Here is a 13612-nt window from a genome sequence, read left to right as displayed (position 1 = left end):
TTGATGGTTGCAGTGCCCCAGGATCATGTGACCACCTTTTGTGGCCTTCTGACAAGTAAAATCAATGGGGAAACCAGATTAACTTAACAACTGTGTTACTAATTTAGCAACTGCAGTGATTCACTTAACAACTGTGGCAAGAAAAGTCGTAAAATGGGGCAAAGCTCATTTAATAAATGTCTTGCTTAGCAACATAAATTTTGGACAAAATTGTGGTCATAAGTTGATGACTACTTGTACAATGCTGTGCAAATGTTGTGCAAGATTTGTGTCAATGTCAAAATGCAAGAATGTAAGGGTGTCTTTTGTAATGAGGACAGCACACACTGATAGTCATTTCCGTATCACTTCAATTTGCTATGGATGTTAGCAAAATGCACAGTGCTTTTTGTGGTACTTTTAGCAGTAGAGATATATATTGAGAAATTACAAGTGGAATTGGTTTTCCAACCTTTAGTTTTTGATTTAAAAGATAACTGAATAAAAACAACTTTTCTTGTTAGCATTGGAATTACTTACTTTCTTCTGGAAGATGATTTTCTTGTTCTTCTCTCTCCATTTGTCGGCACCAACCTTCCATACGTTCTCTTTCTGCTTGAAGAAGCTTCAGAAACCAATGTCCATCTCTGTGGCACACAGACCTTTGAACAGCTTCAATTGGATCTTCAATTATAGAATCAATCCAAGGATCCGGTGGAGGTAAAATGGAAGGATCAAAATCAGTGTCAAAGTCATCATCTACTGCACATGCATGATAATGGTTTCCTGAGCCTTGTATGCTAACAGTGGAAGTGCTAATATCTCGGGAATATTGTCTTGACATTGGCCCAGAATATGATTGATCATCTTGAGGGTCCATGGACATTTCAAAGTTCTCATGGAAATCCATGTCTGCTTGAACAGCTGTTGTAACACTATTTGATCGGGTAAATCTGCGGAAACTGAACAACACAAAACAGAAAGTTTAGCAATGCAGACATTCACAGGCAAGTATACTTTACAGACAAACAGATGCAATTGTACAATGGGATAGCTTTAAATTCTACTGGATATTTTATAACATCAGCAATTGAAATAAAAACACATTTGCTTTTTGTAGGCATCATAATGGCTTACGTTTTGCATGGCTTTGAATGGGTCACGATGGGTCGGACACGACTTCGCAATTAACAACAACAACAACATAGTGATATTTCCTTAGGATGTCTTTAAAAATCTGAATTTTGTTTAGTAACTAATGATATTCATTTTGTGTGTGTGTGTGGGTATATGGTAGTGGTAGAAAGCCAAAACTGAGAAACATTTTCTCAGAATACTCCCACCTTACTTCTACTCTGATACCTTGTAGACCAAAATCACAGCTATCTTTCCACAGGTGAATGCTACTATACCAAACACAATTATTAGATTTCTATGCATGACAATGTTTAGAATAGTGTCCCTCTTTCATCATTCAAGGCATAGAAATTGCATAAGACTGCCAGTTCCACCTCTTCTCATTTTCCCTTACATCTGATTTCTATATTTCTGTATCATCATATGGCAGTACCTGCTGCTACTGATTTCTATTTGAATTTCTATAAAATAGCTGGAAGTTTCCATACGGTACAATTGAATTGAATAAGTTATACTCAGACACAGACAGAAACAGCAAGGTTTTCCCCAAATAAGTACCTGTGACTTTATGAACATGTATGTGGATGACAGAAACTTTATTTATCTGTAAAATAATTATAGTAATAAAGGAAGAAACTATTGTGGCAGAAAGGAAGGCAACCCACTTCTCAGAGAGGACAAGTAACTCTTATTAGCCTAGCTTTTTGTTGTCCATGTCTAGAGGGTAACTGCAATGAACAGCAAATGAGAACTCTATAAATGTCACGATCTCAATAGATGGAAAGTCTCAAAAGATTAATAGGCTCTTCATTGCAGACATTAATTCTTTACAAGCAGAAGGGAAGAGAGTGGACTGGTTTAGCATATTGGCTTAATAGCACTAACAGTCCTAAGTATGTGTATCTGAAATGGGATTTCCTACAAAGTAAGCATGTGTAGTTTTCTTTCTTCAGTTGCTGTCCAGCACAAAGTATTCATCATTTTCTGCAAATGGGGGAAAACATAGCAGTCCAATACCAAAATAAGCTTTCCTGCAGCTTCCTTCTCAATTTTCACAGAAGCAGCCCAGAAATGTTCACCTAAGACTAAGAGATTAAGCATTCTTAAAATCTTTGGGATTTATAGCAGAGTATGCTTATATGGGTTTATACTTTTTCAGGACAGTTTTTAAGTTTATCTATATGTCTGTAACTGGTAGGTAGATTTGTGGGGGAGAGAATAGTTTGGATAAATGTGTATGGTGGAATATTAAAAGTGGGATAAAATTAATTTCAATCAAAAGTCAATAATTAATATTGGTTTGACATGTCCATGTCTTTTTTTAGAATGCATAATAGATATAGATATAGATTTTGTGTGACATATGCACACAAAATCTTAAGAATGGTTTCATTGTGAAATAGATGATAGATGCGGGCAGCTGGATAGTAAACAAAATTTGAGTATATATGTTTATAAGCATTATTTTTTTGATAGTGGTTCACTTTAAATTCAGTCATTTTTAGATAGATGTGATAATTTTTTATGTTTCTTTTAGGAAATTTAAAAAGAATAGTGTAATAAAAGATACTGATTCTGTTGGGAATGGCTGATGCACAACTTTCATATGGGACAGTGAGAAATAAATGCTGCATGAAAATATATTAACATTTTCCATCAAACACAAAATACAAATTTTATGAACTTCTCTGCAAAAATATAGTGCTGGAGACAGGCATTGCATTTTAAAACAAGGAATGTATCCCTCAGTTCTGAGGTTAAACTTGTATAACAAAAGACAGGCTGTGTTGAACATGTCATAAGGAGTGACCCAATTTTGTATGCCTTTGTATTTATTTATACAACACTGTGGCTAAGCCTTGCTGAGTGGACTGTTCTTGGCACTGAAGCATGGAGCTACAATGGAGATTCATGTAACACAATCTGATAAAAGAACAGAAAAATTCTTTCACTAATATTAACAAAATGTGAATACTCAAACATATCTATAATGACCTAGATTATTGTTGCTATTTTCATGAACAAAAAAGAAACAATATGATGACATATACAAATCTTCATACAATAAAACTTCATTACTGACTTAGATGTCTCACTGCTGTTAATAAACCAATATAATTTTATTATATATAGCTCCAAACATACCAATGATTAGAAGTGCATATGCATGCACAAACACAGGCAGTAATAACTTTCCAAGCCACTGACAAACTTGGAAAAACCATGGCTGCTTTAATGATTTAAAGAGAAGTGCTTTGTTCATTTTTCTGTGCATTGTGAAGCATCCCATTCAAATGCTTTAAACAATGCTACAGATCAGACAGTGATGATTTTATGTAATTCTGTACTACAGATCTCCATTCTAAATGTAGGAAAATAACTTGAAAAAATTAAGAACTTGGCAAGCTCAGTTTGATTCAGCTTAGCTATATCACTTGTGAAAATCTGGACTAGATATAAAGACCTTGCTGCCAGTGGCATATTGCTTTACCAGCATTGAGTTTTATCAATTGTTCTTAGAGTAAAATCCCAACAATTTCCTCACTTTGTTGTGCTTTGAACATCTGTACCTTTGCATTCATTCATGCCCCACAGGCAGAATATTACCGGTATATGGTAATAATAATTACAGCCTCTGAATACTTTGATAGTTACCTGGCCTAAAGTGCAGAAAATCATGAAACCATGGACTGATTAAATAAGCATAGAACACAAAACAGTCTATTCCAAATAATTCAGGCTCTTTTTTTATATCCCCTCCAGAGTTCTGTTTACATTTTTTAGTCAAAGAAGATTCTTCTTTTGCACAACAGTGCCAAACGATTTACAGGTGGTTTTGACTATTTTTGTTATGTACTTGTTCATCATGTCTTGAAATTTTAATTACAAAAATTCATATCAGTTGGTTCTGACTCATAGCTGAAACAAATACATGTGTAACTGAGCTGAGCTGAAGTTACAGATGGTAAGTAGCAGCAGTACTGATGATGACTTCAGCCTGCTTCATTATTATCATTTAGGACAGACGGCGGTTACTAAATAACTCCCAGACAATGACAGCGAGATGAAGCAGGTAATGAAAAACTTTTTAATTGATGAAACTTCAGTTGCTAAACATTTGAAAGTTACCTGCTTTGTTGTTTATTTTTAAATTGCAGACAAAAGCTGTAGGTAACTTGTGTGCAAGGACGAGATTGCATCTGCAATCTTGATGGGAATTATTGAAAATTGCCCTCCCCATGAGCATACATTATGTTAAAGTTTATCTAAAAGGAAACCCGCTCTCAGCTGCTATTCATGCGTTATATCAATCAACAACCAGGCTAATTACTCATAGGAAATATCTTTCCTACACCAGGTAAACAGTGATATTATTCTAAATTATTCAATGCTCTCATTTCATGGGATGGCTGGTAGCTGTCAGTGACTAATTGGTTGATTTTTCAAGATACGACTGGACCAGATAGTATTTGATGGAAGACCACTGGAAATCCAAGGGTAGAGTTGTACTGAAAACTTCAAAACACATCTCAGCAGGTCAAGGGCATCATCCTATAATTGCAGTTTCATATGTCAATCAGAAACTGAGACTTCAGTCTGACTTGAATTGTGAGCAATATGTATTCACAAATAAATCCTAGATGTCTGGGACTTGCTTCCATGTAAATAATGCAAAAAGCATATTTTGTCAGTAAAAGAAGGAAAACAATCTTGGCATTTCCCTTTTCTTGAAGAATCCCTGCTGTCTCCCATAGTGGCCTAATGGGCCCCTTTATCCCACAAACTAGCACAATTTAAATACCAAACTCGTCCACTCTTGCTAGTATTTTCTCATCAATCAAGACCAGAACATAGCTTGAAATAACAATATTAAATTGTTTAGCATTATATTATTTTCTATCTGCAGCAGCAAAGATATTATGGTGGGAAAGAGGAGGGAACATTAAACAATTTCCATCAAGAAAACAGGTGCAGAAGAAAACTCTTTGCACACATCTTATTTCTTTATTATTCAAATGTATACTTTGCTTGTCAAAAGGTTGCAAAAGTTGATCACATGACACAGGACACTGAACTAGTTACCAGGCATCCAAAATCTGACACACGTGACCACGGGAATGCTGCAACATTCATAAGTTTGAAAATAGTCTAGTCACTTTTTTCAGTGCCACTGAGTGTAACTTCAAATGGTCACTAAACAAACTGTTGTAAGTCGAGGACTGTCTGTCATTATTACAGTGTTAGACTATGCCAGCAAACCTAGCTAACAAAATGCTGCAAGGGCAAAATGAACTTATTAATTAATCAGTGGGTTGTAAATAAATCTTTATTTTTATCATAGGAATAATTAACCTCATGCTCAAGTATCACTGCAGGAAATTCTGCCATCTCCAAAGTAAGGGTTGGATTTATACTATGTGGATGTCTACTGTGTGCTAAAGGTTTATTTTGCTATTGCATGTTATGCTTTAATATAATTTACTTATCTGAAAAAAGGCTCAAATTTAGGAAGATATCTCCTCACGAAGGGAAGATTACCTAGAAAACATTTTTCCAGTCTATGCTGCTAAATTTTCAGATATTTTAAGATTATTATAATTTAATTTCATTTAATTCAATTTCATTTAATTTAATTCATAGATTTTGTTAGGTAAATCAATTAAAAACCACATACTCAAGTTTATTACAGTAATATTACAAGGAATAGCTAAATCAGACAATCAGACAGAGTTAGCATTTGGATATATGCCTTGATAACACCACTGCATAGACATTTGTATTCTCTAACATTGGCCTTAAAATAAGGAAGAGAATTTCAGTTTATTCACATGGAATACAGAAATAGATACTTGATTTCTTAGTATTTCATGAAGATTTTTAACTATCAATAATATAGCTGCAAACTATTGATAACACACTTAGAATATAAAATTAATATTTGCTTACCATTTTTCCTCCTCTACTTGAACACCTATGGATTGGAACTTACTGCACACTCTGGTTTCACTGGAACTAGAGGATTCATCTCCGCCATCAACCTGCAGAACAACCAAATTAAAAAAGAATTAAAGGCAATGTGTAAACTTATTGAGGATGTGTTTTTTAAAAACCGTATTTTGCCACTTTAGCTCTGTTGTTCTGTTTAAAGCTCCTATATAAGACAGCATGAAATTATTATAAATTTTCAGCATATATTTCAATATATTATTTATAAAATGAATCAGTTTGATTCCTGCACTAAATTTATCTTGTCTAAATTTTGTCAAAGAGCGTGTAACTTATGGCACTCAACTTGAACCAGGACCTTAAAAGTAAAGACACTCCATTATCATTAGAGTGTATATAGGGCTCAGTGTAACAGAATGTACATTCAGTGTATTTGTTTAACTAATCCATAAATGTATTTAAAATAAAACTGTGGACAGTGAAGCATTTTTCTTTAAAGATGATAAATAGCATACTATTACTTACTATACCTTTCTGAAAGGGATTTATCAGTGATTTAGATCCTAAAAATAACAACAAATTTTATAGGGGTAGAACATTGTTTTAGCTATTCTTTTCAAGATGCAGCTCTGTAGTTCTCTGTTCTTTACATAGTCACACTTGAAGATCAGAAAGTATTCTGGATGGCAATCATATAGTAGATAGTTGGATTGTAGTATATTATTGATATAAAATGAAAAGTGCTCTATTGTATATATGCCACTATATCCAGGATTAGAAGAATGAGAATTAATGTCATATAACAGTGGAGTGTTGGAGACCAAGTCAGGATCCTATTTGGCCATGAAACTTACTGGATGATTTTAAAACAACTACTACCTCTCAGCTTAACCTCCGTGTAGATTTGCTGTAGGAAATTACTACTTATGCGTCTTTAAACTTTTTGGAGGAAAGACAGCATATACATTCAAAAATAATTTATTCTGGGTTTATTAGTCTGCTTATTCTTTTTTTTATGGGTAAATGTGTAACTAGCTTCATAGTAAGATCAATTTTTCAAATGTCATCTAGTTTGTTTCCTTGGACAAACCTGCTTGTATAACATTATTTTCTCTGGAAAACTTCATTGTAATATAAAATCTAAATTCCAAGTAAGAAACAGGAGCAAATGTATATATTAACAATGCAAAGTATCAAAGAGTTACAATGCATTTTTCTATTGTACTTTCTAAGAACTTGTAACCTTTAGTGTAATCTCCCTTCCTACTTTTGTGTACATTTTGAGATTATAAATATATCTGCTTGTTTTCGTCCTCTCTTTCCTTTCCACACAAATAAACTATAACCTTAAGTGGCTTGATTGTTGTTTGAACAACATTCATAATTCTAAATTTCTGTACATTCCAGTTTAACAGCATATTTATCACAATGAAAAGAAAAGAGGTTACTTGAATTGTTAACAGCCTGCCCAGCTATGATTAGTAATTTATTTAAAAAGCAAGGTTCTGAAGATAAATAATAAGATAACAAAGAATGGTCTGTCTTAATTCTAAGTAAGGCAAATAATACTAACTGTAATAAAGAAACTATATCTCATTTATATTCTTTCTGGGCCTGGACTTTAGTTAAGTTTTATTTGTTGAATTTCTTGCTCTGCCAGTGTAATAAAAATCTAATCTATTTGTATAGGGCGTGACAACTGAGATAATTTGACAGGTGTTTTTAGGGAGCCAGATTAGAATCCAGGGAGCTGGATGAAAACCTCTGTTCAGTCACTAAACTCACTTGGGCATAATCAGAAAGCTGTGGCAAGAATCAAATTGGAGGGGAAAAAACCTCATATGTGCCATCCTTGGCTGCTTAGACAAAGAAATGCAACAATAAAAAACAACAAGATGAACTGCTATTGCTTGCTAGGCTGCCTGTTTCACCTTATTCAGAAACTTTCCAAAAGCCCCTGCAACAGTTCTGCCTGCTCTGTAGATTCTTGAACCGTTTGCAACAGCAATTAAAAAAAAAGTTTATGCTGAGGATTGTCCCATTTGATCTTGTGTATTGCTCTGAATCTGTATTTCAAGTGGAAAGAGCACTTCAAAATGCAGAGACAGGATTACTCAGGTAAATACTTCATCCCATGGTGTAGCTGGACATCTTAGGGTGAAAGTTAGTTTCTCATCTGTTTGAATAAATTCAAAGTATAATTTATTTAAACAGGGTGAATCAGACAGATCATCCTTTGGCCTTCCCTGCTGATTTAACAGCTAAATAGAACAAAGCTGCTGCACTCAAGTGGGTAACATGTGTTGCATGAATAAGCAGTGACAATTCAGCTAAACTGACAGAAAACATGTCTCTGGTGATGGTGCAGTGTAACTTACTGATTTACACATTCCCTTTCAATGATTTCATTCATGATTTCCTCACTCCTGCAGGGTTATGAATCACAGGTTTAGGTTTCTGTGTGCTCATTCAAATAAGAATATATTAAACAGCCAGAAGCTTCAATTAATCCTTTCATCTAACGTAAAAAACATGAAGAGCTTAAAGTGATTCTGATTGCCATATGAGTTACCTAAACCAAAGTAAAACAGGGGAGCAACCAAAACCAAGAGTTTAATGATTGGATGTTTGAGTGGCTGAACTCCCAATAGCAGTTAAGACACTGAACTGTAATATAGTCCCTTATTTTGTTTGTACCTGTATTCCAATGGACAGACATCTGTTTTTCTTGAAATGATTTCTTTTTCTGTCATCTGCAGTTACTGTTGCAATGGTGGCAGTGGTCATGACAGTAGCTGTGTTGTTGCCCATATGCTGACTAGCAGGACCATGGATCTGTGCATTAGCTGCTTCAATAGCAGCAGTGAGTGCTTTCATACTGTCCAAGCTTTCAGTAGAATTGCTAAGTCCTGACTGACTGATATCTCCCCTTGGTCCATGTCCATCCATGTAGGCATCCTGGGCAGATTCTGTGCTGCTCTGGGCTGTGATGGAGATAAAAGGTTTGGTGGTGGTTCTTGGTGGGACAGGAGGTGGTGTCTTCTTATAGGTGGTAATGCAAGAGGAAACTAAAATGCAAACACATATGAACATTTGTAATTAGTATTCTTTTTTCATAAATACATAATAACAATCTGTTTATATTGAAATGGAAAACTTTCTACCATAAAGTCAATAAAAATTTGTGACCAAGCTCAGAAACACAGGAAGATGTCTCCTAAAATATATTTTTTAAATTGCAATATTTATATTTAATATACCGAGAATTGTTGGTTTAGTATATATTTGTATATAAAATGTTTCTAATAATTGAAGAAAAAAGATACCAACTTTAAAAATCTTTTGAATGTGTATCATTTAACATGACTAAGTAGTTTGATAACTCTTGCCACAGAATCTGCTTTGAAAGTTTCAGGTGCATTTCTTACACCAATGTATTTTCTACCAACTTATCAACTATTTTTGAATGAATCACAAAAGATATTTATTTGAATGTAATTACACAGAAGCTATTTCATATTAGAAAATATCGATAACATTTAAAACATTTTCAGACAGAAGGCAAACTGTTATGAAAGACAAAAATTACCATTACACAATTATAACATATTGATAAACTATAAGTTATACAACAATGCTGAATGAATGGTACTTATCCTTGTCCTTGGAGTTTCAGCCATCACAGCATCCCTGCAGTCACATGATCATGATCTGGGCACTCAGTGCTTGACTTGTAATTAAAACAAATGCCACAGAAAATCAAGGTCATGATTCCCAATGTTCCCTACTGGCTTCCCATAAGTCACTGAGGAAATCAGCAGGAAGTTGGAAGTTGCAATCATGTGGGGTGCTTGCTTAATAACAATTAGGAGTGCCAGAACTGCCACCGCTGAGTGGCACACTCATGTGACATTGTGCTTTGTGCTTTATGATTGTTGCTCAGTGATGGCAATTGCAGTTCAAATTGCCATTGTAAAGTGAAGACTACATATATCTAATATATTATATGTTCGTATAACAAATTATAACATAGTAACATAATTTCATGTTATGGATGAAATAAGTTATATATCAAAAATGAGAATGCAAATTGAAATAAATTAGGCAGGTATTACAAATACGAATTTGTTTTAATTTTCAGACATGTATTTATTTATTTGTGACTGAAAGTACAAACTCACAAGTTGATAAAAACTTATTTTTGTTTTCTAGTGAAAACAAAATATTCTTCTTTAGAATATGGTCCTTTCATTTCCAGTTTCATGTTTGCCCAAATTCAAATGCTAAAAGAATATATTGAACTTTTTATAAATAGTATATGATCTGCTATCAGTCTTCCCATTATCTTTTTGCAGAACAAAGCAATAATTCACTTTCTCATATGAAATATTCTATACACACATCCACATCCACCCACAAATATTAAAAAGTGATTATTGTAAATACTTCTGAGCGTGTCAGAAATGCTTCCGTTAAAACAACATTCAATGAATGTTATGAATTAAGACAAGAAGAGCAGGAAGAGAAAGTACAAAAACAAGACTTCTGAAACAAGATAATGCAATCTTTTAGTTCCTGAAGTTACATATAAAGTTCAGAAGCAGACAGAAAGCAAATCATAATGTGGGTGGAGTGTGGGGGCAGAAAGGTAGGTAGAAAACCTCAGGCTTTTATACTGGAAATGATGCAAGTTATTTGTCATTCCTGTGCTGGAACTACAAAATAAGCCACAAGTTTCAGTGGAAGCTTCTAAAGGTCAGCACTGACCAGAGAACTTCAGGTGCATAAGTTAGAAGGAGCAATTGGACAACATGCCTTAGATTTTTTTTAAAACACTCCAAGATCCTAGCAACTTGAATCATGGCAACAACGGCAAAAAATTTTTTAAAAGAGTTTTTTTTTTTAAAGAGATGCAATAACTTTTTTTGTTGTTCTGGAGCCAAGTGAAATTGGCAGGAAAAGGCAACTGCAAGGCAATGTGTGAAATCTTCACAGAAAAGGAACCACTCCTTTTTTGGCTAGGGTAAATAATGGTCAAAACAAATGTCAGCCAGATCAACTAAACTGAGAGAGGTGGTTAATAAACTGGCTGCTTTAAGGAAACTTGTACATTCTGAGGATAGAGTTACTTTCCCTTCCTCCTTGTCTTGCTTGCCCAAATGCAAAAATGGGAAAAGCAAGAGTTCATATGTCATTTTTCTTTAACTTGGTGTGTTCCACTATGTTGTGCATAACATCAATCTTAATTTTCCAATAATTCTTAAAACAACCAAATGGGGATTTTTTTTTTTTTAATTTTAGTTATGTTGCTCGAAGAGCAAATTTTTAGACCAAGAGAAAAAGGAAGGAAGTTAATTTAGCAGGTAGTGCATTTAGATAACTTAGTCATGGGGCAGGAATTTGAAACAAGGAGTGCCAGCCATTAATTACAAAAGAAAATAAAGTTAAAAGTACAAACATACACACATACTCTACAGCTGTTAAGGACTGTGAAGCACAGCCTTGCCCAATCCATGAATCACAAATCTAGGAGATATGGTGGGCACCAGATTGAGAAGTTTAATTATATTCTGAAGATGACGGGATGCTAAACAAATTAAAATGATGGAGGTGATCAAGAGATTTATTCACAGGGCAACCGGAGAAAAATAAAGGCAATATTCCTATTATTCCCTCAAAAACTCAGTTTTGCCTGGCTTCAGGAAATGAAACTTTATGCCACCTTGAATGACATAATAAAAAGTTTGGTTAACACAGGTATATAATAGAATAATATACAAAACAGCTTTGTTAACTCAAGAGTTCTGGCTGAACAGAAGGCTGGTGTTTAAGCTGACTGGGAAAGAAAGTAATGCGTATTTAAAAAGGTGGAAGTCTGTATTCACACATTTGAGAAACTATGAAAGATTGACTGTATTGGTGAACTGACTACTGATAGGAAATACTGAAATATTGCAAACTTTTATTTAGCAATGACCAAAGTAGTAAATAAAGATTTCCTACAGAAAGCATGTGGAAGTCACATACAAGGAATAAGAGAAGAGAAAAAGAGGCAAATTTGAAAAAAAAAAATCACTTATTTTGTATTTCAGCTGAGAGTTACTAACATGGAAAGACTTAGTGGCTGGCAGTTCAAAGGCTTTGAATTTTAGGCCTCAGGTGTTTACAAATTACTTTATAGTTGGTAGAAAAAGAGCAGTTTATTGCTGTCTTGATTTATTTGTTTATTTTAGCAGCTGTGTAACTGGAGATGTTTATCAATTTTCAGCAAGAAAGAAGTGAAGATTGTTGAAAATAAACAATAACTAACAAGACAGTTTTTTAAATTAAATAATTTTATTATATTTGAACATGTATTCTCCCATTATAGAGAACCAGTCTATTAGTGGTTAAGGCATCAGACTAGAAACTGGGAGACTGTGAGTTCTAGTCTTGCCTTAGGTATAAAGTCAACTAGGTGACCTTGGTCCAGTCACTCTTTCTCATTTGAGGAAGAGGGAATTGCAAACTACTTTCAAATTCTTGTCAAGACAGTCTCAGTGATTTTTGCAGGCTGTCACCAAGAGTGAACAAAACTGATTTAAAGGCAAAGACGCTTTCTCACAACTGTTTGTCTTTCCTTATACCTATATGCAGATATTGTGGTGGAATGTAGTATGGAGTCCCAGTAGGGAGAGGTTGTCTCCCAGATGGCAAAGAGGCAGCAGAGCTTCAAATCTCTAATAAGCAGGAAGAGGGCAAAGACGGTTCTGCTCTAGCAGTTCACAGAGTATATCTATAGTTATGCAGATAATTGGTTTGGTTTAGCAAGATTTCTGTTTGTAGGCAAACAACATTACGGTAACTACTCAGAAGTTACATGTTGTTCTTCCTTCTTAGGTGTGACAATATACACAGCAGTTCAGAATGACATGCTGTGTCTTACAGCATATCATGTATAAATGGGCTCTGATTTAGAAAAAAACTATTTGTTGTCTTTGTGACACAAGAAGAGCTTTGGTATTTAGATACATCAGATTATCAATAGATCATTTTAGAATTTGAAGAAAAAACCAAGATATAAAGTTCAAGTTGTGTTAATATTTTGTAAGGAAAAAAAGTTTAGAGTATGTACTTTGTAAGTACATTAATCTGCTACTTCTATTAATGGTTGTAGTCCCTTTTTGGTTCTTTCCCTAAATACATTAAACACAAATTCAAGGTTCTTAATGCCCAGAAATAATTTTCACACTGTTGTCCAGGATAGTAGATTCCTGGCTAAATCTGAATACCAACTACACAAAAAGGATCCCTATTGATTGACAATTCATTTGTGATCACCCCAGTACCTAGATAAAAGCTATTCTAATAAATCAGTGCTTCCAATAATCTATTGTACAATATCTTAGTTAATGCCAACTAAGTAACACTCTCTATATTGCTTCAGCAAGTAAAGGATTTGGTCAAAGAACTAGGGATCCTAGGTTACATGAAGGTTGCCAAGCCAACGTTGCCATTAACAAAAAATGTGCTAAGTGAAGAGCTTTCCATTTGCCTTTTCTCTTAGGCC

The 13612-nt window shown here is 34.3% G+C and overlaps 1 protein-coding gene across 1 annotated transcript in view; it reads right to left on the bottom strand.

The window, feature by feature from the left end:
* Positions 1–13612, bottom strand: part of LOC120311496 (disks large-associated protein 1-like) — a 64784-nt gene that overhangs the window by 13942 nt on the left and 37230 nt on the right. Inside the window, exons 6-8 of the mRNA XM_039351054.1 lie at positions 8761–9131; positions 6064–6155; positions 520–941 (exon numbers count right to left, since the gene is read on the bottom strand). Of these exons, the coding sequence (XP_039206988.1) occupies positions 520–941; positions 6064–6155; positions 8761–9131 (885 nt within the window). The remainder of the gene's footprint in view (positions 1–519; positions 942–6063; positions 6156–8760; positions 9132–13612) is intronic.

Source organism: Crotalus tigris, unplaced genomic scaffold, assembly GCF_016545835.1.
Source record: "Crotalus tigris isolate CLP2741 ecotype Arizona unplaced genomic scaffold, ASM1654583v1 scf7180000018368.3068619, whole genome shotgun sequence".
NCBI lineage: Eukaryota > Metazoa > Chordata > Lepidosauria > Squamata > Viperidae > Crotalus > Crotalus tigris.
The sequence above is the reverse complement of the archived record's forward strand: the minus strand, read 5'-3'. Positions and strand labels throughout refer to the sequence as shown.